Source organism: Scophthalmus maximus, chromosome 14 (genome assembly GCF_022379125.1).
Source record: "Scophthalmus maximus strain ysfricsl-2021 chromosome 14, ASM2237912v1, whole genome shotgun sequence".
NCBI classification, from domain to species: domain Eukaryota; kingdom Metazoa; phylum Chordata; class Actinopteri; order Pleuronectiformes; family Scophthalmidae; genus Scophthalmus; species Scophthalmus maximus.
In genome coordinates this window covers 16974978-17000916 of record NC_061528.1, presented here as the reverse complement: position 1 = coordinate 17000916, position 25939 = coordinate 16974978, and the positions used below count along the sequence as shown (strand labels likewise).

General features: G+C 44.4%; 2 protein-coding genes across 4 annotated transcripts in view; one reads left to right on the top strand and one right to left on the bottom strand.

The window, feature by feature from the left end:
• Nucleotides 1-1678: 1678 nt before the first annotated feature.
• acmsd (aminocarboxymuconate semialdehyde decarboxylase) lies at nucleotides 1679-6527 on the bottom strand. 3 transcript variants are annotated; one of them, XM_035651212.2, is made up of 10 exons: nucleotides 6304-6527; nucleotides 4665-4709; nucleotides 4049-4145; nucleotides 3915-3964; nucleotides 3339-3575; nucleotides 3079-3172; nucleotides 2710-2805; nucleotides 2384-2556; nucleotides 2094-2192; nucleotides 1679-1936 (listed from the first exon to the last, which is right to left on the bottom strand). In XM_035651212.2, the coding sequence occupies exons 1-10, from the start codon at nucleotides 6358-6360 to the stop codon at nucleotides 1874-1876; spliced, it is 1011 nt and encodes a 336-aa protein (XP_035507105.1). In that variant the 5' UTR covers nucleotides 6361-6527; the 3' UTR covers nucleotides 1679-1873. The 3 variants fall into 3 exon arrangements, with proteins under 3 accessions (XP_035507105.1, XP_035507104.2, XP_035507106.1); XM_035651211.2 differs by lacking the exons at nucleotides 4665-4709; nucleotides 6304-6527 and adding an exon at nucleotides 4298-4658; XM_035651213.1 differs by lacking the exons at nucleotides 3915-3964; nucleotides 4049-4145; nucleotides 4665-4709; nucleotides 6304-6527 and adding an exon at nucleotides 3810-3903.
• Nucleotides 6528-7129: 602 nt separating this feature from the next.
• tmem163a (transmembrane protein 163a) overlaps nucleotides 7130-25939 on the top strand; it is a 51277-nt gene continuing 32467 nt past the window's right edge. The window contains exons 1-2 of the mRNA XM_035604400.2: nucleotides 7130-7746; nucleotides 12456-12575. Of these exons, the coding sequence (XP_035460293.1) occupies nucleotides 7560-7746; nucleotides 12456-12575 (307 nt within the window). The 5' untranslated portion in view covers nucleotides 7130-7559. The remainder of the gene's footprint in view (nucleotides 7747-12455; nucleotides 12576-25939) is intronic.

The window sequence follows — 25939 nt, the reverse complement described above, 5'->3', positions numbered from 1 at the left end:
CATGGCCTCGTGGCCTTTGTACAGCCCCTCCAAAAAAATGTATGCAAATTTCAATCAATGAGGCATCCACTATGTCTAAGAAGAATCCCGAGGTAGAGCGTGCAGTCTGATGAGCTGCACAACAGGGCGAGTGTAGGTACGGTCCTTCACTTTGAGGACTGTAGTCCTCACTCGGCCATCTGCTGCAGGGATGACGTCCTTCACTGTTCCCACTTGCCACAGGACTATATTTTCCAGTTTTTGAATGCAAACCAGCAATGTTTTGTATTGCAGCATGTACTGAAATAACACTTTGCACTGAACTAACACATAGCTAAATACTGAAATAACTTATAGCTAAATAAATACTGACACCTATATAGCTTGACATACGTTATACATAAGCTTTTATAATAAAGTTTGCAGAGCCTGCACTGCATGCAAAAGACTAATTAACATACAGACAGCAGATGTCACAAGATGTGCCGCTCAGAACAGATTTAGCCTAGGACAGCAAAATTATTACACAATAATGGCTGCGATCAGTCCAGACACATAGTCATGTCACCCACGTACAGACTGCACCCACCATGCGGGATAAATAGCAAATGAACAATATTACCTGGTTCCTGTTTTCTGCGCGATCCAGCCGTGGTTGGTGACCTGTGAGACAGAAACCCAGAAATTCTGGAAGTATTGTTAGTGCTTGGAGCAAATAAACATGGTTTGATTGAATGCATTGAACTCACGACAGTTTTCTCCCTCTGAATAAACGAACACACGGCGAGGACATGGCCGAGGTCTAGGACAAGAATCCTGCCGAACAAGCATACATTCAGAAGTTAATCTGATAACCATAAAGTATTTGGAAGGTTGCACCACCAAAGATGAGGTGTGTTGAGATTAAAAAAAACTTAAAAATTAAATGTTTTCCTGTGTATGCATTATATTCTCCTTTTTTCATGTGAACCTGCAATGTTTTATAATGTAGCATACATTATCATTTGTTGATCAAACCAGAAATCCAATATTTTCCTGTTTAAAAGCAAACCAGGAATACTTTAGAATACCACCAGAAACAAAGTGGATCTAAATCATGCACAATAACATTTTTTGCTGTTTATTTCTTCAAAAAGTTTGAATTTTATTTTATTTTTTCTCCACTATTTTTGGTATATGTAGTATATGTATGCATTTCGGTACCTTTACCATGACGTGACATCTCTACCATTTGGAAGAGGCCTATAATTAAAAAACGGGTCCGTCAAAAAAATGTTTTGGTTATTATTGCCCCAATAAAAAAAAAATCCCATTGCTTTTTCGGTTAAAGGGTTAATGTTAGAAAAGAGCATTCAGAGGAATCATCATATAACTCCTTTGAAGTATGGCACTTATTACTGCACCTTGGATTCATTCATGTAGGCCTATGTATTTATTTATTCCTATACAATTCGAGCACAATCAGTGAGAAGCAAGGGATCACATTATAAGGGGGAGAACTGTTGGGATTAATCTCATCAGGTTTGAAACAACAAATGAACTATTGATAGTAATCCAGTTTTTCCATAATATGTGATTGTGACGGTCTCTAGACAGCTGATTTTGCACATTACCTACCATTACAGTGTGTCATCACATCTCATGATTTCACATTAGTGCATTAGTTCACATTGAGTACAGACAAATAAGGCAAATTACGAAACGCTGACAATAAAATACTTTATTATATTGAATATATAGTATAGTATTATTATATAATACTTTATTATGTGATAAAATGAGATTGGTTACATCTACCAAACAAGCGTCACAATGTTTTGAATCTTTGGAAGAGGCATGTTAGAATAAAGGGTTTGCCATGAATAACTGGTTACAGCAGTTGTATTCCACTCAGTTACTCAAATTGCTCTCGTTTCAGTCCCAAAAATTCCAGTGCATTTCCAGCAAGCATTTTATCCTGCAATACAAATGACCGTACGTTACATTTAATACTGCATACAATACTTTGTGGTATTAAATCTCACTCCCGTGCATTAACTTAAGCAAAGGCATTTCTCTAAGTTGAAATCTTTGCATGGTCACTTCCTGAATGAAGAAGATGGGAATGTTGTTACCTTTAGTGTATCATCAAACTCATCCATTGACTCAATCAGTGATCCAGGCTGTAGCTCTCCCAGGGGAAATGGATAATCTGTGCCCAGCATCACTTTATCCTGAAAGAGGAATACATACAGGCTGCATGTGGAATTAGAAAACTATTGCTGTTTTTGTGTGGTTCAATGGTGTTACCGAAAGAAAAAAAATGCTGATGTGTTCCAACTACCCAATAACTGTACATGCTCAGTACTCTGCCTCCATGGCTGTTCAGTGTCTGTAGGGCGTGGTTTTAATGAATGAAGCTCACTTTTCCAATAACATCGACAAGCAGCTTCAGGGAGGTCGGATCGTGAACTAGGGAGTCGGTGTAGAAAGAGCCGAGGTATTTTCGTGGACTGATGCTGTTGTCGATAGCACACAGGTCTGGGCGGACTGCGTGGCCGTGTTCAATTCTGCCAATGGTGAACGGGAAAGTGCCACCTGTAACGGGAATGAGCAAAATACTTTTTTCTTTAATGATAACAACACACAGATGTGATTTGGAGTTAAAACCTTAACGCTTTTATTATTTCGTTGTGGCTTTAATGCACTACATTTAATACGCATATAGGCAACATCTGATCCGTACTGTACCTCCGTGAGCAAAGCAGACTTTCAGTTTAGGAAACCTCTCGAAGACACCTCCAAATATCATGGAGCAAATAGCCATGGTTGTCTCGGAGGGCATGCCTTCGTAGCGGAAGAGATGACAAAATATAATCTCTCATTTCACATCTTGATTTAAAGTCTTGGGGTTAGTGGCAAAAAAAATGGAACATCATTGGTCACGGTCATTGTCTATAATCACAGTGCATCAAAGCTATCCAAAGAAAATTTGCACCGACGTCTTACTGTCGCTGAATGCTGAAATCAAACATGGATCCATTTCAGTCATTTCACACTAACAGATTGCAAGAAAGGTGATTTTATTGGCCACCTCTGTTCCTACTCCATTTCCCTCACCCACCAGCCAGGGCAGCCAATACTTAGCCATCCTCCCATCTGTCTGCATGTCCCACGGGTGAACGAATATGGAGCAGCCCAGCTCCTCGGCTTCCTGTGGGGAGGACACGGACGAGAACTCGAGCAATTCATACAAAGGAACGCCACGTTGGTCATTGGCCTTACCGGTAAATTGTAAACATGGGCTACATTTGCGGCTTGTATCACCGGAACCATTATGTCACAGCAAAAGCATATACTATTGTATGCAGGTTTCTCACAGCGTAGAAGGGATAGAGTTCAGAGGCGTTGAGGTCCCAGTTGTTGATATGTGAGCCAATCTGCACCCCAGGGAAGCCCAGCTCCCTCACGCAGCGCCTCATCTCCAGCACGGCCAAGTCGGGAGCTTGCATGGGCAGCGTTCCCAGGCCCACGAACCGCTTTGGGTTGCTTCGCACCGTCTCGGCCAAATTGTCGTTCAAAATGACGCAGAGGTCCAGCGCGTCATGGGGTTTGGCCTGTAACCCCCGAGAATAACATGAAAAACGGGTAAACATATCGGTGAAAGCTGAAATGCTTTTCAATCATTCATACACGCTTCCTCTTAGTGTTGCTGCTTATGTGATTGAAGAAGAATAAAGGCAGTTGCGCAACTTTGAAGTTGATAAGCCACAGTGGTACTGCAAAAAAACAAACATCCAAAGTATAATTTTTTTATTATTTCTTCGCAGAAATGGAAAAATGCAGCTCACAGTATGTCTGGGCCCAGTAGACAACACTCCATACAGTTTCAGCACACGGCAACACAACACAATTCTGCGCCTGCATTGTTTTTGATCCGACATGACCTCACTCACCCAGTAGCTGAACATCACAGGAACAGTAGAAAGGACTTGAACTGTCACGCCTGAATATCAGACAGAGAGAAACATCGTTTTAGGTCATCTGTCAGACAACGTGCTTGCGTCTTTCATGTCGGTGCTGTATGTACCGTGTTGATCCATGTCTCGTATGCGTGCGTTCGCGTCCCAGCAATTTTCCTCAATCACTCGGAACAGCTTCCCGTCCTTCATCATCTGCGCTTCGCCCTGGAGCGCAGCGTGAACACCAGTTACATCTCAAAATTCACTTGACTGCAATCATCATGCTCACTGTCCCTCTGATGTGGCAGATTTATTGTTCCCGGTCTCCCCAGTCATTTCACTCATTGAGTTTACAGCTCATGAAGATTGTGTGTGACCTGTTTGGGTGTTCTAACGTGCCAGAAGTCAACCACACGATGGCAGCAGACGGCTGATTCGCCTGACGACCGCGGAGAGGTTACACCGGCCTCACAGTTGCCAGACTGCTCTGTGTTCTCTTGTGCCGCCGCCGCCGCGTTTGAAGTGAATCGCTCCGCCGATGCAGTGGCACCGTGCTGCGTTCTGCAGCTGCTCACATTGCAGCTGACCAGCCTGACAGGCCCACAGGGTGGGGGCGCGTTCGGGCGAAGAAGAAACTGCCGTGTGCCCAGAATTGTGCGCAGTGCAGTTGCGTAGCTGCTGTTGTACCTGTGCCCTTTCTGTAAATGTGTAAAAAAAAAAAAATGTATATGCATACTTACTCACCTTGCAGTGGTGGTGGAGCTGGACAAACCCATCGTATCCATACCTCTGAAACACATACAACGCTTGATTGATGATTGTGCAGTTTTAAATAATGGATCCAGAATGCATATCTGGTTGATTTGTAGCATCTGCATGGTTTGGTGTCCCCCATGCGCTAAAGAAGTCTCTCCTGATTGTGTTATTCCATCTGCGAGGGTTTAATTTTCTGTCCTAGAGGACTATCCACACCAACGGCCCGGATAACTCCCATCGGAAGCTGAAGCCTCTTTTGCATACAGATGCAGCCACAAATGATCTATGTGAGCAACAGAGCCCCCATTTCGTATCCCCGCAGTTCGGAAATGCTGAGCACTTAAAGAGATAGATGGAGATAGAGAAGCTTTTCAAAATGCAAAGCCGTGTCTTATACCCTTTAACTTTTTTAAAGAGTGACGTCTCTGTCTTGCAGTAGATACTTCAATGACAACCCGCTTTCAATGAAGTAAATGTATTCCAGTTCAACGGTAAAGTTTGTAAGAAGTTAGACCTTAATATTCTGTTCCAGATCCTGAGAACCCAAACCTTTCCCATTGCTCAAAATATACTTCACATTGTGTTATTGCCTTCACAATTATTATTAAATATCACCACAATTTTATGAGATCTTCATATGAACCTGACTTTGACCTGATGACATTTTTTTCAGATGTCTGCTACAGAGAAAGATGCATTATCTCTGTTTGGGCTTCCAGAGACCCCAGCTGTAAAATATGGATTTTATGTTATTCCTTTTTGTCTGTTATTAATGTTGTGATTAATACAAGTAATGTCGCACATAAGTAATGTCTGTAGGCTAACACACTAGACATGTTTTGTCTGTAAAAGAGATCTTGGCAAACAAACTGAATATAGATTTCTTCATGAATAGCCCATACAACATATTCAAAAAAAAAGGTAAACAGAAAAGGTAAAACAATAATGCAATTCAACAGCACGGCAACAAACATCAAAGCCTCCAAAATGAAATAAAGAAATTATCATTTGAAGGGCCTTTTCATGGTCATTGACAAATGGAAACTGAAAACAACATTAAAACGGGCCCACTCACACACACGCCCACACACACGCCCACACACACACACACACACACACACACACACACACACACACACACACACACACACAAATAAAGACACAGTAATAGGACAGACATGTAGAATACGCGCCATTACTGAAAGGAAGAAAGAAAGACAGAAAAGAGAGAAAGAAAGAAAAGAAAGATGCATGTCTCCTGCAACAGTAAATGCAGGAAATCATTAGCTAAAGCTAGTGACAAAGGCATGAGAGCAGGATCAGATAGAGCAAGGCCAGTGCCACCTATTGATTAAAGTTTAACCATCCATAGAGAACACTGACTTATGTGGGCTGTTAAACTCTCCGCTGACGCTCCAGCGGGAAATGTCTATTTTACTGGTGTTTAATAGTGGCCTACACTGAATTCGAATACTTGCTCCGCCTGACACAGGGGTGATACAGTGGTGAGTTTTTCTAAACCCACAGAGCCACACAGAATTAGAATCAGATCAGGCCCATAAACTGTGTGTGCTGTCAAGGCTCAAGGTCTAAAAAACCCCAACAACAACAACAACCTACTGCCTACCTGCTTCAAGTCGGGCCACTCCTTTGGTAAAATGTGATTATGAATATCAACCTTCATCCTTGTGATGGCCCGCCGCGAGGGAGGAAAGTTTGAGAGGTCTTCTGCAGGAGAAACCTTGTAATAAATGTGCGTACAAGTAAAGCAAACAGCAAGAGCCACTCCCACGGACCCTCAGAGCCTGTAACCAGTGACCCGCAGGTGAATGCCTGCTGGGACACTCTCCGTCAGTTATTACCCAACAGGCAGAGAGCAGGAATTATCACCAGTCTGACTGGGGTGTTGTGTAACCAATATTAGGAACCATGAAGTGATATTGCCTCATAACATCCACACACACACACACACACACACACACACACTACTGACTGACTGGCTGCCTGCCTGATACGTCACTGGATTCATTCATGAGTCTCCTCTCACCTGCTCACAACTCCGCGCCCTGGCGCCCCCTGCTGGCCGATGGTGCAGTCTGCATGTGATGACCCGAGTGAGAGTGAAGGCGGCAGGCAGGCAGATGCCAAAACAGCTGGATGACCCGAGTATCAATGAGGAGATTTCCGGGACTCGAGTTGGCCAATTCACGCAATCAAGGCAGATTGAAGACATGTGGGCGTGGCCAGCAATTGGAAAAACTTTTTTTTTTTCCTCCAGATTCATCACTTGGAAACAACAACACTCCGATTGTTTGTTGGACTTCGGCCTATATAGGGCTTGGCATTCTCACACAGGCCTGTATTAGAACTAATTCTTAAAAAAAAGTTTTCATGTACATTGCTAAGGGAGGAGAGAGCGAGGGAGGAGGAGAGAAGGGAGGAGGGGAGAAGGAAACAACTTGCGGGCACCGCCTGCCGAACTCACAGCAGCAGTTCATCTCGTCGCCGCATCTCATCTCCGCTTGGCTCAGGGGCGCGCACGGTGTCAACGTGCAGGCTTGCAGATCTGATCCTCGCAGTGTTGACTCCACGCACAGGCACTTGTTTCGTTTGCATTTTTGCCGGCGAGACAACCCCTCTGCCGCCCACCCCCCCCTCCCCTCCCCTCGATCCTGCCTTATCGCCGTCTCTTATCCTCCAGTCCTGCGCAACCGACACCGGCGGTGTTATCGGACGCGCTGGATGCCAGCTGAGCTCCTCGAACCGGCGTGAATTTCTTCTTCTTCGTCTTCTTTTTTTTTCTTTTCTTTCTTTTCCCCTGTCTCCGCCTGCTTGTTGAGAACAAAACAAAAGCGGAACACAACGACAGCAACTGCAGCGACAATGACAGACCCGGCGACCCAGGTCTCCTACCCCGTCCCGGAGCCGACCATAGTGGATGGCGCGGTGCGGAACGGCCGGTGCGCCCCGGACGGCTTCACCAACCACCAGCGAGCCAAGAGCCCCAGCCAGCATGAGTCGTTCCCCACGGGCCAGGAGATGAAAATCACAGACAGCGCGGAGGGAGAAGGTAACTTCATCCACACGTGTGATGCTTGGATGTGGCTTTAAACCCCCCCCCCCCCCCACAAAAAAACCCCCCCAACAACTTATGGATGTGAATGTGTGAGGGAGGGGGTGGTTTTTTTCTTCTTCTTTCTTTTACCCCTGTGAGATATTTTTAGGCCAGTCTCTCACCTGAATAATTGATGATAGTCCTACATCAGCAGGATACAGATCAGAGTGAAGCAAAAGCTCAGAACATTGTCAAACTGTTTTGGCTTCACAAGGGCATCGCCTCATCCATCCATCCATCCATCCATTAGATCATTATGTCCTTTCAGTGTTAGTCATCGCGTTACCTGAGGGGACAATATTGCGCCCCCCAGTCGTCTCTAAAGCTAAATTCTTATACTGATCACATGTATGCCTCACAAAACCTTGGGTTCAAGTTTAGATTTGCTGAAGCACATGTGCTTCTGAGAACCCCCGGGAAGTGCGAGGTGGACTGGGAAGTGTTCTACTAGATGAGCCTTTTTCCAAAGCCCCAACCCTAACCCAAACTCCCCCTTTTGATTTCTCGCAGTCTAAATGTCCCCCCTTAATTGATAATGGCGTGCCATTACGACCATCTTGTGAGTTCTTACATATGCAACCCGTTAGCCATTAAAACGTACAAACAGGCCCAATTTAACAGGCAAAAACCTAGTTCCCTTAGTTACTTTTAGATTGTGCGATTTGATCGTTGAAATAGAGCCCGATGTCACTATAACACCAGCAGAGCTCAGATATGACAGAACCCCCCCCCGGGACCATAGACGACATCGTTTTTGTCGTGGTGTTAACCGAGATTGCCAAGTGATGGGTTTTTATGCCCTCAAAGTTGGTGTTCTATCCCTTTAAATGTGTGCGAGCGGTGGTGTTACTTTGCTCGTGGTGTCAGCGGCTGTGGCAAATGTCACCTTGTAACCTTTCTTGCCACATCTTAGAATGAGGGGCAGGCAATCTTTACCCTCAAAAGTCAAGCGATCCGAAAATAGATTTAGTTAGCAAGTAACGCAGAAGCAGAAGGAAGGTTTAAACTTTGCATGTCACGCACACTCATTTCCGCACAATAATAATGCAATTGACACATTCACACCCTTCCCTGTCACCCGTCCGTCTCTTATTTGCTGAACACTATTGCCCCTGCCGACGCTGTTAGAAGCCCTCCTGCAGTCCTCTGATGAGGGTTATCCATGCCAGTGAGTTTTCCCCTATCCTGCTAAAGACAATGCGACATTACACGGTGTGGGGATGTGATGTCTGATCGGGCTGCACTAGAATAAACTCAAAGTCAATATTTGGCCCCCTCAGGTCCCACTCCTGGCGTCGACAATCATATTCGGTCATGTGTTTCGTGTCAATTTTTTTTGCAAGATGCCCTGACGTTGAACTATGTGTCAGGAGAGTGTCAGGAGAGACACACACACTCGCATGCGCGCCCACCCACCCACACAAACCTGTGCCTGTGTCACAGTGAGCTGAGTGAGGGGCCGGTGAGCAAAATGCCTTCTGTCTGGTGCACCAGCAAAGGGTCATGTGAGCAAAGTGATTTGGCCATGCTGTCTCACTTCCTCCCACGCACGCACGCACGCACACAAGCCGCTTAGCTAGTTTATCTAACGTGGTTTTACTTGAAAAGGTTTTTGAGAAGCCACCATCAGGCAACTCATGTGCCATTGTGGATATTTGCAGCACGTCAACCGTGGCCACCTGTAAAGTGCATTACTGTAATTTGGTTGTTAACAGGGGATGAGTGTTTTTTTCTTCCTCCTTCTCTTTCGTCAAGCCTCACTCGCTGGTGATCCTGCATTTGTCACGCGTTACGCTTGTATTATTTCAAAGCTTGGAAAAACAGAACAAAAACGATGGATTGCAGGATGGCATCTGTGCTAATATCCACAGAAAAATCTCCCAGGGTTCAGTATTATCAGAGTGTAACCGTAACCAAGACCTGTGTGAGAAAAGTGTCACATATATGATTAATAGCATTTTCTTTATTGTTCTTTATACAACAAACCACCGACATAATCTATTAAATTGCATGATTTCAGTTGTAAACCCCCCCCCCCCCAAAAAAACTGATATAACTGTTGAATGACCAATCAAAAAAGAAGGGGAAGCGTATCATTGCATCTCCGGATGTGGGACCACATGAATTCCTCCCTGTATTGTACACAGCACATACGATTTGTACAATGGGATGTACTTATCTCCTTCAACTTACTCTCTTCAGAGAAATCAATTATAGCCATAACTCATTTCACACCGCGTAGATTGTGACATTCAAGAGATTAACGGGTTTGTGTTTAAAAACGTGTCACGGTGACAGAAGGTCTTTTTCTGATGTTTTATCGTCGTTTTTTTTTTACATGTTTTGATCAAACCAATATGAGAATGATACTGAAGAAGAAAAAAGTAAAACCACTAAATATACACGATCGTGAAGACGTCGGCTTGAAGTGAAAGCCACTATCTTAACTTCTTGAATACAAACTGGGTTTGCTTGTCTTCAATTGTTGCACACAGACGTACAGGAGCTGTACATTTTTGTATCAAAAAGTATATCTTTTTTGTAGATGACTCATAACAGGCTCATACGGGGTCCCAGGAATTAACTTTTTTCTTTTTTTTTTACCTTTTGGTAATTATCAGAACTAAAGTAAAGACAGATGAAGTGGCTGAGAGTGCAATGGTCTTAAACATAACCCAAAAAGCCGGTGGGTGGGGAACTGGTGAGGGATTGGATTCTAGGAGCAGCATCACCTCTCTCCGTGGATGCCCCAGTCGGACTCTCTCCTTCTGTCGGCACCCACGTCAGAAAGGAGTTAACCACATCAGCAACCAGGAGCAGAGCCAGATGTTGGATTAGCCCGAACCCTAAGTGGGTCCCGGGGGCACGCAAAACCCCCCAGGCAGAGGCAATGCATTGATATGCCATCTGAGATAAACTGATTTCCCAAAAATCTACAAATCCTTTTTTTTTTAAATCATTGGAGAAGAAAACAAGACACCCACAGCCTAAATCATAGATTATCTAAATGATGTGCATAACACAACAAATGTAGAGGGGTATGACTGTGATACTTTTTTTAAGTTGCAAAACAAACAGTAGAAGGCAATTTGATGCTAACAGCATTACTATTATCTTATTACTTATTACTAACAAGCTACAGTATTAAACTATGCCAGGTCTCAGTCCATGCCCTAATAATCTGGGCTACTCTAGTTGCACATCAAAAAGAAAAGAAAGAAAGGCCACGGGTTGTAATATGGGCAAATCAAGAAGAGCAATTGATCCTGACACGGGGCTCAGAAGTGCACTGATTTGTACTATTCTTTCCAAATATTGCTTGAGTCTTTTGTGGTTCCGTCACATTTAAGAGGAGTGCAGTACCAAAACACTGTAGTTTTCTTGTTTTTCTTGTAGTTTTATCTCGAACACTCAGAAACGGTTCATTTTTGCCACTTTTGAAAACTGACGTCATGATTTGAGTCCTGTGAGAAGCAGTATCGAGGGCAACCATGTGACTTTATCAGCTCTTAATCAGCAGTTGTTTCTGGAACGGTTCCCTCTCCATGACGCATACAGTGAGAGAGAATTTCCCCGACGTAGGAAAGTGTTTATACCCCAAACGTGTTTAGTTTAATAGTTTTTCTTCATGTATATGTTTGAATTGGATCTGGAAAAATAGTTTTTCTAGCCATAAGGAGACACGGTCGACTCCGAAAGTCCCCGACACAGATGTCCGGAGATAAAAATGGAAAACGATCACATTGAAAGCTCTTTTGGATGTGAAAGTCGAGGCCTAAAAAAATTACATGAATCTGCAGAGTCAGATTTCATTAAAATGGAAGAGCTTCAGGCAAATCAGAATCGTGTCTGCTTTGTGTGTCACTTCAGGCAAATCATTCTCAATTTGTTCGGAGTCACTAGGAAATGTATGACTGTCTTTGTTTGGACTGTTTCAAATGGATTGTGCCTGAACTTTTTTTTTTTATGCTGTTTGACAAAGGCAGACTTTAAAGGTCCTCACTAGCTGTATTTTTTCTTTGCATGTACTTGATTTACTTTTCTTTTTCTTCCTATTTTGTGTTAATCTGAGGGACTGCTTCGTCATTTTTTTCATGTAATGTGTTGTTTTGACTGTTCTGCATGGATACAGGTGTATAGCCTATGAGTCTGTCAAAGTCAGTAAAGAAAGTAACACTTGAAAGCCCCCCCCCACCCCCTTACAATGCTTCACCCATTAACTGTAATCTGCAGTAAAACAAGGGACCCCGGGGATTGCATAAGTGTTTTCGTGCCCCTCAGCGTTGACCCACTGTGGCCCATGTGCTCTCCTTGAAGGTGATGGGCCACACCTTCAAGGAGATGATGCATGGAGGGCATGGAAAAACAGTTAAATTAAAGTTAGAGAAACAGTAATAATCACTCACTGGAGTCTACTGTCCTTCTCGGACAGGATTCATGCCAGCTAGCGTGAAAAAACCCTCTCCACGGCAGAACCTGTGCCGGGAATGCCGTCCCAGTCAAAAAAGGGCGCATAGGCTACACGCCTTCCTCCCCCTCGTCACATGAACCGAGTACTGGCTGAAATGTGCCGACCCCAAGCAAGCGTGCGATAAAAATGAGTGCTCCAAAACGCAGCGAAGGGAAGTGCGTTTGTGACCGAGTGTACGTGTGGTTACTTGCAGGTCTCCTCGAGAGCAGCATGCGCCTGAAGCCCCACGAGGCCCAGAGCTACAGGAAGAAGGCGCTGTGGGTGTCCGGGATCTCCATCGTGGTCACACTCATACTGGCTGTGGCAGCATTCAGTAAGCGTTTCGACACTTCTTCACAGTCACGCGACGTGTACGACATGGCAAAAATAGTAACATTGTTGGAATATTGCGCTGTTTCAGTTGCGAGTTGATCAACTTGAGTGTCAGTTTGTGTCTCACTTCCCTGTTGACTATAGGGGATGTCGTCAGCTTTGGTGCAAACACAAAGCGCGCAGGAGGTCTGCGTTACACTGTTATATACAGGGGGGGGGAAAAAAACAGTTGCTATCGTTTGTATTTATATTATTTACATATTCATAGGTTAAATGCAAATGTCAAAGACAAAACAAAGCCTGACTACCTCACGCATTCAGATAAAACTCTTAGCCTGAAGGATTTGCCTCAAGATTTGATTTTTTAAAAATATTACATTTTTGTTGAATTTAGCGAAAGGTAATTTGAAGAGCAGAGACATGGCAAGGGGTGAACAACAAATGTGTATGCAACTAACAAAAAGGCGCATGGAAAAACATGGATTAATTCAAAAGTGGCTATTCAGTTATGAAATTCAGGAAAACTGAATATAAGTCTTTCACGCGTAATGGGGCACTAATTTGCAAACCGCCATATAACAAAATAATTACCGTTTGCTGAGCAGTTTGACGACAAGAGAGCATGTGCCTTTGACATGATGAAAGTGTCGGGAGGGGGAAATCAACGGCACTGTTGTTTTCCGAGGCTGCATCGAATCCACTTCGGTTTGTGATCTTACATATCGTGACACAGTGAAACAGCCGTGTTTGTCGAAGCAAATGAGAATTATTTTTGTGATTTGCGAAGCCGCACAGCCTCACAGCAGAGACCCGTTCTTGTAGTCACATTCATGTGGCTGTGGCTTATTCGCTTCTCCCTGTTATTCAAAAGATTCCCCGTCCAAAAAACAACAACATCTAACATGTTTCCACACACTGCGCGCGCCACTGTCAATTAGCAAATGTCTGTTAGACGGACACAAGGACACATTGTAGTCTTCAGTATGAAATAGATTTGTGAATATTTTCTTTATTTAGATTCAGAGCTTTTATCAATGAACCAGTGTCTCCGCTGAACGTTTTTCCATAATTCAAATTGATGTCCGCCATAAATTTTTTGGTTGCTGTTGTTGTCGCTGCTGTTGTTTTTTCCCCAAAACTGTTCAACACACGTGTTGTCGTCTTATGATAATCTGGAGGTCCGTCATGCCCAGCACTGCGTGGATTGCAAAAGTGGATGTGGTCTCGTCATGCCCGACTAAGCATCAGTCTCAAGTGTCGACTCTGACGTTTGACGGGACGATGAAGTATAAACTTGTCTTGTAAAGACCAAAGACAAGGCCGTTCCACTCTAACATAACATTTGGTCCAAATTCACCCGTTTTCTAATCCAAAAGGAAAACCAGGGCAATTTGAATAGATGTCATAGAGTCGGCCAATAATCATGAGAAAAGTGATGAGCCACAAGAAGACATGAAGCCAACTGATTTTTAATTAGCCAGAAAGGTCCAACTGTGTCGCATTCGGTAAGTATTTCCATCCGCCATACAGCATACAGTTTTTAAAAATGGAATCTTTGCTTTTAGTTTCAGCTGCTCCATTTTTTATGATTTTAATTTTAATTGGGCCGCATGCCTGTGTGTGGAATGTGTAGTTTTCTAGTTTTGTTGGCTTTGGTGCTTTCTGGACACAATAGGAGTTTGTTTGAAGTGCTCTTCATGTAGACATCAAAAATCTTAAAATTAAATTTAAAAAAACTACTATTAAACTAATCTTATTTTGAACAATGAAGTCACTCCATGTCTGCTGATGTGTAAATGATCAGCTGTTTCTCAACAACCTCAACAAAGATGGGAAATAGCTGTGGCCGTGATGCAGAATGGATAAGTTCTCCATATTAGGTAAATGATATAGGTATTCATATTTTAAATTTTTAAAGTCAAACCATTAGGGATGTCACCATCCGATATCCCATATCGGTATAGGGGCAATATTGGCCAAAATGACTGGGTCGGATATCGTAATAAATCAGATCCGATACATTACAGTAAACATACCAAATAAATGCCTATTTACATATCTACTAAGCCTTGAACGACATTCCGGCATCATCTTTTTATGTTAATTTATTATCATTTAATTAACAGTTTACAGTTCAATTAGTTTTTTACTTGCCGACCATAAACAATTCTGCCAAAAGTTCTATGAGAAATAAAACAGCAGTATTCCATAACTCAGTCATGTTGCTGGCTATGTGTGACTTCCTTTACGGGAGTTGATTATTTGTTTTACAGTTGAGTATGAGGTTTTGGATGACTAGGTTAATAAAAGTGCATCCTGAAGAATGCATTATTAAAAGATTGCATCAGATTAGTACATACTCCAGGTTGCAGGAGTGTAAATATTGTTCGACAGAGAACAGAGACACTCAGACAGAGGAACACGATGACCCACAAAAGCTACTGCTGGGAGACAAAAAGGGAAGAAGAAGGGGACGGAGGGATTGGTGCAGATACCAGAAACACAATTCAATCAGAGTACATTGTTAATACATGATTATATGGGAAATTGACGCCAGACAGGCAGACGTGAGTGCAGCCTCACGAGGACGGGGTGAGGGGCGCGGGGCGAGGGAAACGAACGACTGGATGGAACGAGCGGGGAAAGGATGGAAGAAAAAAGAAGAGGGGACACCTTAAGTGAGAGAGCGCAGAGGGACCGGAGGGAGTGAGGGACAGCTGGGCGTGGAGGCGTGGAGGCGTGGAGGTCGTGGAGCGGCACCGGGGGCGCGAGGCAGGATGAGCCCTGGCAGGCGGCGTCTGGGATTCAGCGGACGTGATGGCTCAACTCTTGAGAGCACCGGCGCGCCGTTTCCTCCTGCCTCTGCCCCAGTTTCCCCTCTCTCTCCTCCATCCTTCATCCTTTTTGCGTCCCGGTCGGCTTGTTTCCGTACACCCTCTACTTTCTCCATGTGCTTTCGCACCATGTTCCTCCTGCCTCAGCCCATTGATCTTCTTCTCCTCTGCTCTGATATACTGTATATATGCTATGTTGGCAAAGCCAAAATAATAACTGGATTCTATCAAGCTGTCCACTGTCTTGAACGTAGCTTTTATGCATGTTTTAATGAAGCGGAGTAAAAGGTAAAAAGTCATATATATTATGTTCTGTTCCTTTTGTAGCCTTGGCTCTTTCTCCTTTCTCCCCTTTCTTCTGCTGTCTCCCTTTTCTCCCTCCAAGGGGAAAGAGATGAAAAGGTCCTACCCCCTCTGAGGCCTCGAGCAGTATTTCTTAACATTTAGACGGGATGAACCTTCAAGGCCTTCGATTCCTCCAATGCCCTGTTTTCAATTGAATTGACTTGTGAATGTCTCGGCCATGAATGGCTGCTCTGTGTTCGGCCCACAACCCTTCTGGAGTAGCTGGGCCCTCGTGCGCTCTCGGCTCGCTCTTGCGAGGCGCTATCAGACACGCCGCGCTTCGAGAGAGGCGGGAGCAGATTTGTGTCAGCGCTGTGTGAAGGGATAATCAGACAAGCCTTGACGGATGTGATGGACAAACAGGAAACCACACGGTGACATAACATTTGGCTGGAGGGGTGAGTGAGTCGAGGGAGCACACACACGCGGGATCGTCATGGTATTGGTTGAAGGAGAAAAATTGTAGAAACATTTTTAAAAAATCAACCCTTTCCTTTGATTCGCGGCATACGTGAACATTTAGGAAACAACAACGGCCCGATTCTTTAACAGACACGTTTATTTCTGTTGTTTTATGTAAATGAGGGTCCGGGGTGAGAAATGAAGGTCTCAAGACGATACTTTTTACAGCTGGTTGAGATTATTATAATTTTTTTCAAATACACTGCTGTGAGTGCCTCGGAGATATTGTGTTTTTTTTTCCCCCATTCTTTTTTCCTCGGGGATTCAATGTCACCTGCAGTGTTTAAGGAAATATCTCATTCAGTTTTGTTCTCACGGCCTTTGTTCAAAAATCCCAGTGAAATATAAAATATAAGTCTATCTTATCAGTGCAGAACATTGGAGAAACCTTTGGCAGGAGCGTGCGCCACCTTGTGTTTGGTTTAACCGCGGTGACAACGTGAGCTGTGTGTTGACGCAGCACGAAGCACCGCTGCTGTTGCCACACTCGCAACCCCATTACGCATTGATTTGAAATGCCACTGTCACCTGCTGTGATGTATGATTTCCGCAGATGCGTTCCAACCGATTCGACACGAGGAGTTTTTTTGTGTGCAGGGATTAAAATGCAACTGACACAAACAAACAAAATATCAAATTTATTGGTTTTTCCTTCTATTTAAACTGTCTAGTTGCACTGGATTACTTGCACTCTGGGCTGGGTTGACATATATGTTATGTATTGTTCATAAACATATATTTTTTCAGCCTTTTAATGTTTCCCATGAGAAATCTCGGCCCGGGTGAATAGATTCCAAGTTTTAGGTAATGCATTTGTTGTTGTGCTTGCGAGGCATCCACAGGAAAGCTGCTCCTTATTCAGAATGGGCAATTTTTTTCAGCCCTCTACTAGCAGGCCATGGATGCTGACCGGAGAAAGTATTCGTCTGCCACACGATCAATCAGCGGCACCACCAACTATCATTGAGCGTCCTGGCGCACACGTGCGGCAAAGCAGCAGCGAATGTGGCACAACTCAACGCTCTTCGCTAGTTTGTCAGACAAACACAACTGTGATATCCCGCGGGAAATCCATTGCATTTTTGACAAACACAAACACGGCGTGGAGTCAGCGGTGCGGTGTTGGTCAAGATGATACTGGCCTACAGCCCGTCTGCAGGAAAGGGTTCCAGAAAGTGGCAGGAAAAAAAAAATGGGAGGGAAAGTCGAACATTTGGAAGGAGATGTGCAACGGGGACACGGACAGGAACTAGGGGAGCCCGAAGGAGGAAGAAAGTTCTGAGGAGAAGACGGAGAAAGTTATAGGTACGAGACAGTGGGAGACGGAGAGATGGAAATTACACCAGTGAGAAGATGAGGCGAAAGACACAGTAGGATGAAAGCAGTTTGCCCTCTCATCTGTCTCTGCAGTGGAGCTGTAATGACTCTGATTTAACCTAGATACATACAGCAAAAGCCCAACATGGTTATAAATAAAACATACGTTTATGGATATCTGTGCGAGCTGCAACGTTGCAGCCGTTGATTGGAGGAGCTGAGCCAGAGAGTGTATAAAAAGTAGCTCTGTGAAGTATTTTTACTCAAACAAAAACCTCATTAAAAAAAGCGCACTGGGATGTTCATAGTGGAGATAGAAATCTACGTCAATATGCTTATCTTCTAATAATCACAGCTACGGCACAAGAGTGATTCGTTGCGGATTGTTTAGTCGTTCAGGATCCCGGAAGATATTCCAGCATTCCAGTCCACGCCGTTCAAGACTGCTGACAGGTGCTGTAGTGTCATCAGCATCCATGCTTGTTAGGGACGCATTTGCTGACTCCCTCCGCCGGAAAAAATACAATAGCGAAACAAATGACGAACCATTAGAAGGCGGCGTGTACACAAAGGAGATGTTTTATGTTCCGCTGCAAAGCGGGATCTGCGGGCCATTCGTCATATCGGGGCGGTACCGATATCTGTCAGCCCTCCTCCTCCTCCTCGCTTCACTTCTACCTCACTCCTCCCCAATCCCTCTCTCCACTTAACTCGCACACCCAACCCTCGCCGGCCACTATACCGTCTGTGTCGGGGTAGAAAACACAATCATTCATTCATTTGTCCCCCCCCCCCCCCCCCCCCCCCCCCTCCATTGGGCAGTCTAATTTTACTGGTTAAAATACCAAGCTGCCAGCAGGGAAGAATCGCCAAGGCTGTACGGTGTTATATTTAGAAATCAGAATCATTTACATCCTGTTGTGTCTCTTCAATCATTTTTCACCGAGCCTTCGTCTTTTTTTTTTTTTTTTTTGGTCGTTTTCCACGCATGCGTTGCCATTGTCATGCAGTATAGCTTCGTTCATGTGTTTTGCACAGTTTCTATATTTCATGTGATCGTACGTGGCATTGGGATCTTTGGCCGCAGTCAGCAGCCTGCGTATTATTGATGACTTGTCAGAAATATGACAAAGCGTGTGTCTGACGAGCCTATGGGATCCGGCCAAAGTGAGCCAAAACTGCAGTTGGAGGTCAGCTTGGTTGCTGAAACATTATAGTTTGCCTTGTTTCGTGGTCCAAGCTTTTCAATGTCAACACAACACATATCAACAATATCTACTGTAGCAACGCAAATGTACACAGAGTAACACACAGGAGAGCCACACCAGAGTATGAAGTTACCATCCAGCTTTTGTCACTGATCATCAGTATTGATACAGTAATACTTAATGCACATATTCACCAGACTGAGTGTTAAGAAATGTGGGCATGCAAGTGTTGGTGTGTGTGTGTGTGTGTGGGGGGGGGGGGGGCATGTGTGTGTGTGAGAGAGAGAGATAGAGAGAGAGAGAGAGAGATGTCCGAGAGTATTTGTCCATGTCCATTACTGCCCAAATGTCGACGCGTGCAACACTGGTGCGTTTGCCTTTGCTCATGTCTGCTGATGTTAGGGATGTTAAACCGTGGCCTACGTGGTTAGAATATGAGCAGCTAATGCAGTTCTGAACAGATAGCAGCATCTGAACTTCTTGCAGTAAGTAGCATGACTATCCATGGAGACGTATACACGTGGAAGTTGATGGTAGTACTTGTGGGGGTATCTTATTCTATCTTATTAGACGGCATATATATATATATATATATATATATATATATATATATATATATCTGTGATCAATCTTCCATTCAAGTGCTTGGGTGGTTTGTCTTTTGACCGTTGGGTTTTTTCCCCTCGATTACTGCTTTTTATCCCAGAAGTGTAAATGTCCCCCTCTTCCCCTCCACTTATCCGACAGCTGCGAGCACAGCAGCCCAGTATTATGCTTAACATGTGTGTTCACACTGGATTGCTATCATCAGATGACCGAGGCATTTTGCACTGGCAATTTGCCCAGAATCACGACATTCTGGATACGAATTAAAGACACACACACACACACACACACACACACACACACACACACATTATGAACGCTGCGAACCCAATCACAGATACTCTACTGTCACAGACAGTTTCGGGTCCACCCCTCTCATTCCTCGGATAGCTTGGATTTTTACCGGGGTCTACGCTTAAACGACAGAAGACAATGTAGAGCAGTGAGGCAGAACTGGGTCACGCACCGCCGATTAACCATCTCATTCTTCGCTGTTTCTGTAGGTATTGTGTAGTGAAGCGGACATCGCTGGCTATTACAGCCCGTGTTTTGATGGCATGCGCTGAGGCCGTGTTCGCCATTTACTTGCAATTACATCGCGAATGGCCACTGCTTTGTGTGGGATTTCGCTGGCTGCAGCAGTATGAAGCATCGCGGTGTGTAGTATCTTACCGTTGGCACAATGGGGACAAGGGCACTTTGACTTCTCTGGGTTAATGAGGTCGTTGGCTGCCGTGCGTATGGCGACCGCTCTCTGCGACGCATCCCTCCCCATGCTCCCATGACCTGAGAGCAAGGTGGCTGGTGGAGATTCCATATGAACAAAATGTAAAAACTGCGAAAACCTCCAGATGAAGAAAAAAGGTCCCACGGGTGCTTTCACACACACATGAACAGTTTAATCAGGCTCAGGCAAACTCTAATGGAAGATGACGGGTTGTCAGTATTTCGTCATAGCAGCTATTAAATTCATCACCTGTTTTCATCATGGAAACTTTGGGATGTTATACATCTATTTTTCTTTCCCCAAGCTGATTCTGTCTCCCCAACTCTATTTCTGACATGCGAGGTTCAGTTGCAGTCTTGACTAAATATGCCCATAGTCAGTTATTTATTTTTGCGCAATTTGTGAAATCGGAATTTTAAAAAAAAGGACATAAGGAGCAGCAAAGTCGTACATGACTAACTTATCAGGCTACGGGATTGATTAACATGTCACACTGAAGACGCATGAGGATAGACCCGTATGAGTTGTTTGTTTGCTGCTCTTGGTTCATATGTGATACATCACGTGAAATCCAACATGGGCCAGAAAAGAAAAGTTGGACCTTTTCTCCTTAAAAGACCAACTGAATCGAACTCCGAGTGGGGAATCATTGTTTCGTTTTCGGTATCACCTACGTTGTCTCCGTAACCAGTTGCTACTGTTCAAGAATGACAAAGCCTGGTTAGAGAGAGATGATATATTCATTTTAATTCTTCTTTGTTGTGAAGCTTTTTGTGGAAAAAACAACAAGAACAACAAAAAACTTATACACCTCAGATTTGACAGCAATATATTAAGAAATTAGAGACAGCTAAATTTGTATATTGCAGTGCATCCCTGCTATCCCAATTATCATCATGATGATGATAGATTCTGCATGGTTTTCTGTGGGAGTACCACACTGTCACAATAACACCCCCGCTACATGCGCACTCCTGAGCTCAGCGTCCCCGGTTTCTCACAGCAGATGCTTCAGTCACACGTGCCCCTCCCCGCACGCAGACACATGACGGGGGCTCATATGGTGCCAGCTCCAATCGTCAGCGCATGACACGGGTCGAAGACACGACTGTGAAGCATGGAGAGTCAGAAATAGCGCAAACATTTGGATAAAGTGTTGGTAGTTTGCTGATTTACCGACAAATAAAAGTGAAATCTTTTATATTTACTCCTCATGCTACCGACTCCCTGTTGATTTATTGATTCAAGATATGAGCCACAGTCAAATTTTAATCATCAGTGACTGATTGACTGACTGTTTGTTTGTGTGTGTGTGTGTGTGTGTGTGTGTGTGTGTGTGTGTGTGTGTGTGTGCGCGCGTGCGTGTGTGCGTGTGTAATCGTACTCGGGCCCTCGTCCTTTGGATTTCGTTATGAAATCTTTATAAGGCAGAGGATAATGTCAGAGTTATAAATCACAGTCGTCAAGTTTCCCCTTTAACTAGAGCATGCATTTTTCTTCTTCCCCCATTAGGTGCTTGGTCATTCCTCCACATCCAAGAGTGGATCAGCATTTGAATGAATGGGATCTTTGATTAGCTTTAAATGTAGACACAAAGAGTTGACTAATGAGCACGCACACTATATATATGAAGACGTACATTTTCTTCAAGGATAGTTGTGTTTGAGGTGGTTTGGTGGTGGGAAATTAAATGTATTTTGGTATAGACTTCTGTAAGAAAGACAAAACATATTGATATTATTGTTGTTATCATTATTCTAAGAAGAAGTTCATTTGTGTTGTGCTTTTCACAGACATAATGACGTAATGGGGGCTGGCAAAGCGCTCCGTAGTTTGGGTGCTGCTTGTCTCAAACGCTCGGTCAACCACGAGTGTCAAGGGCGAGTGCGTGGCACAAAAAGCAGGTTCAGAGAGTTTGATCTAATAAGAGAGCGAGCTGGAGCGTAGGGGTGGAGTAATCCAGGTCTCTATGTGAAGGGGCCCGGGCCGTGCGAGGCCGGGTAAGTGGGAGTGAGAATTTGTAACTGGAGATGCGAGCTCAGGGGTTGATAGTGAGTAAACGCGCGGCGGCGTTCTGGACGACCTGGTGTCGGAGCCGGCGTACCGGGCAGGGACAACGGTGCATTACAACAGCAATCGATGCGAGGCGGGGCGAGGTGAGATGAAAGCATGTGTTGGCGTCGAGTTCAGTGGCTGAAGTTACAGATCTCCGTTTACCCACGTTACGTGAGTGGAAATGACGGGATGTGGTCGGCGTCAACAACGAGGATTGGTCAAAAAAATGAACCCCTAAGTCACGGAGGTAAGGATGAGCAGTTCCAGGATGGATATTGTACGCAATGTAAAATGTGATCTTCTCTTTGTCAAAGCAGAAATTACTCAGTTTGTACGAATGATCATTCTGTGCATATTTCTGTTAATGGTATAAGAATGATGTTGGGTTGCATCTGTTAAAGTAGAAAGCCCTTGAACAAGTGTGTGTGTGTGTGTGGTTGGGTGTGTGTGCGTTTATGGACTAAAAAAACCCTTGATGCTTCGTGGTAACCATGTGGCCGTGCATGGTTTGTTACACAGCTTCAATCGTCAACGGGATCCTGCGATGAAACTGAATAAATGATGAATGCTGAGATCGACACGCATAAGAACACATGCAGCTTGTGCAGCAAAGTCGTAGCTGATGCAGCCGACTGCGTGAATTGCGAGTGTTTGTCCTCTGTGCAAGTGGATAAAGTTATCTGAGCATTTCTTTGAGCTTTTTGTGTTTTTGTGTCAAACTTACCCCGGGGAGACTGATGGAAAAATAAACTGGAAAACGTTCTTGCACATTTTGTAATGTGTCCTTTTCTTTTGTCTACTCTCGGATTCAGGCTTTGCCAGTGTTGTCATGGGAATTCTCTCCATCTCAGCATGGCTGGTCGCGCCTCGTGTTGAATTTCCAAGTCTGGGACAGTTGGACGGACACAATGTGCCAAAGTGAATCTGCAGTAGCTATTACAATCGTTCAAGTCTCCCACGCCAAGAACCGACCCCGATTTTATTTGTGTACCTAATATGAATGCAAACAGAACAGGTTGACTGTTAGAAAAATCTGTGCTGAAAAAGCTGACACAGACAAGCGCATCAATTTTTCCTTTTTTGACAATACAGATTTAGCCTGTGCGTTTTCATTTCTTGTATAAATAAAATATTTAAAATATTTTCTGCACAGACAAATATAAAAAGCAATATTCATAAGCAAAAAAACAACCTCTCCAAGCAGAGTAAAATGAACACAATAAAGGTCAAAGCTGTTGCAAAAAATATTTGTTTACCTCATCCCGATGTGTTGCCCTCATGGGACATTCGGATTGGCATGTGTTTGTGAAGGGAATATTGTAGTTTTTGTGGGATTATGGGTAACTTTTATACCGTTGGGTACTGCCAGCATGCACAGTTGCCTTGCTGCAGCGGTGAAGGACACCCGACCCCGCTGCAGTGATGCTACACTTATTGATCCCTTTCTCAAGGAGAACTGTTTTGGAAAGCCTGCGGGGCAGATGCAGGTCAGATGCAGGGTGAGAGATGATTCATTTTCCCCTAACGACGCACGAGGCACTCACTGCACATACTGAAGACTTGAAATGTGAGTGACTCCACTTCTAGACCCGGTTGTTTTCCATTGTCTCTCTGGGCTTTTCACACTGAAATAAATACCATAAAAAGAACAAAGACAAATGGTATTAAAAAAAAAAAGAAACACCGTCGGATGGAAGGTATTAAAACACGACAGCGCTGGAAACTCCCCAAACCCCTGCTGACCTCGTAGCTTTCATTGCAGGTACGGGTCTGTGCACCGTTTCGAAGTACTTCGTTCACACACCGCACCCTTCATCGCGCTGCTAATGTGCCGGGAACTCATCTCAGGCGTTTCTTATTAGAAGTTTCACGTGTGTTTTTGCTTGGCTGTCAGAAAACTCTCCATCAGCAGCATGATTACAGGACGACCTCTCCAGGCAGCCTCGCAGCATCTTCTTTTTTTATCAGTCGGCGCCACTTGACTATTTTTACTCCTCGCAGAGGAGCCAGGGAAGTGAGGTGTTTGCGGCGTGATCAGAAGTGAATGTCAGAGGCGAATGTCTGCGTCTGCCCGTGAGTGTGCGGGGGATGTGTGTTAAGAGTTATCTGTCGTCAGTCGGTCGCAGTTTGGTTGTCATGTTTTTACCCAATCCGGCGTCGAGGTCCTCGTGACAAATTGTGACAAAGGAGACTGGGCGACATTGAAGCAGCGGGGCCAGAGTTCTCCTGAGTTTTCACCCCTGAGCAGTGAGGTTTAGTCACTTTCGCACACAGGCAAGCAGAGCTACAGTCGACCCGGACGTAAAGGGTAGTTGGGATAGACTGCGGTTGACGTGATAGGTCAACGTGACAAACTGGTGGCTGCAGGGGTGAAGTGTAAAACGACAGTCATCAAGTCGGCTACCCTCCACTTCCTGTAGTGTGTCAGTGAGCCGACAACAATGGCCGATCTCAAGTCTTTTTGGCACCTCAATTGAATCAGAGTACCCTTATGGAAACGTACAGGGTGAGGGGTTCATGTATAGAGGGAAGGTCCCACGTGCAATACAGACTGTAGGGTGAAAATCAGTCTAAAAGTCTGTAAGTCTAAAAAATACAACCTACAACACCGGAACTAGTATTTGACAGCTTTCTGGTCGAAAACGTATAGTGGTCATGTGTAAATGAATGAATCAATAAATGCCAGAAGGAGATCAAATACATTACGACCTCTTTGGAGAGAAATTACTCCCAGAAAAACAAACAAACATTGTGATCAGGCCTGTCACTAGAACTACTTTTTGTTGCACGATATATTGTCCCGGAAATCATCGCGATGAACAATTCATCACGTGAGCTTGCTCGCTGTGCACGCGAGTCCTGCACGGTTTGTGTTGCGGTGGAAAGAAATGCTATCCAGAGTTTACACTTGTAGTTTAGGCCTCAGACAAAACAAGTAATGTGGATACATGGCTTGTGCCTTTAGAAATAAATACGAAGAAATACCTATTTTCTGACATTTTATCAACCAAACCAGATGAGAACAGATGGGCTGTTGTTTGTGATTCATTCTGACGTCAACAAACGTGCATGTAGACACGATGACTGTTATTGATGTCAATACAAACTATTGAGTTCATAGTCATTCATGGTACGATAAGTCCATAGCGTAGTTATCGTGACAGGCCTACATGTAATGCGTGTCAGTGGAGCCTTTTAAGCCAATCGGGGCGAACTTAATTCGAAAAAAGTACCAACACATTATTAAATATATCCCACAAATGAACAATTCAGTCCCACTGGCCTCCTCAGGCTACTGCTCTCCTCCCCTCTCTGCTCTGGCAGCAGAAAGTGTCTGACTTTATTTAGGCGTCTGTTCATGAGTTTCATCATCAGACACAAAGACCCAAAAATACTCACTTAGGAGCAGAGGAGGCCTGGGCTTCCTCGTTCTGCAGTGTGTTACTTCAGCACAGATTGTATTCTGGCCAGGGTGGCCTCGGGGAAGAGAGACTGAGAGAGCCTAATTTCCCCCCCCCCCTCAATGTGTGAATGATTTATTGAACCTCATACCGTTGAGCTGATGGAACACGTAAAGAGGGTTGGAGAAGGCCGCAGGGGGGTGAGCGACTGAGTGCAAACAAGAATCGGGGGGGTACGTCATTTATCTCCATTCCACCGGGTGCTTTCCATCTCCTCCTTAATCTTTTTTTTTTGCTTTGGAGCGCAAGAAGGTATAACTGAAGACACCGACGTCAGCATCTCGGCGCATCTCTGTGCGCGTTCAAACGGGGTTGCACCCGTCAAGGCTTTGGGAAACAGACCGAGACGG

Coding starts and splice junctions, on each gene's coding strand:
- acmsd (XM_035651211.2), bottom strand. CDS start 4,654: ATGCATATACATTTTTTTTTTTTTACACATTTACAGAAAGGGCACAGG. Junction 3,965..4,048: donor ACGAGACATGGATCAACACG/GTACATACAGCA, acceptor TCTGATATTCAG/GCGTGACAGTTCAAGTCCTT. Junction 2,193..2,383: donor TTGTCGATGTTATTGGAAAA/GTGAGCTTCATT, acceptor TTCCTCTTTCAG/GATAAAGTGATGCTGGGCAC.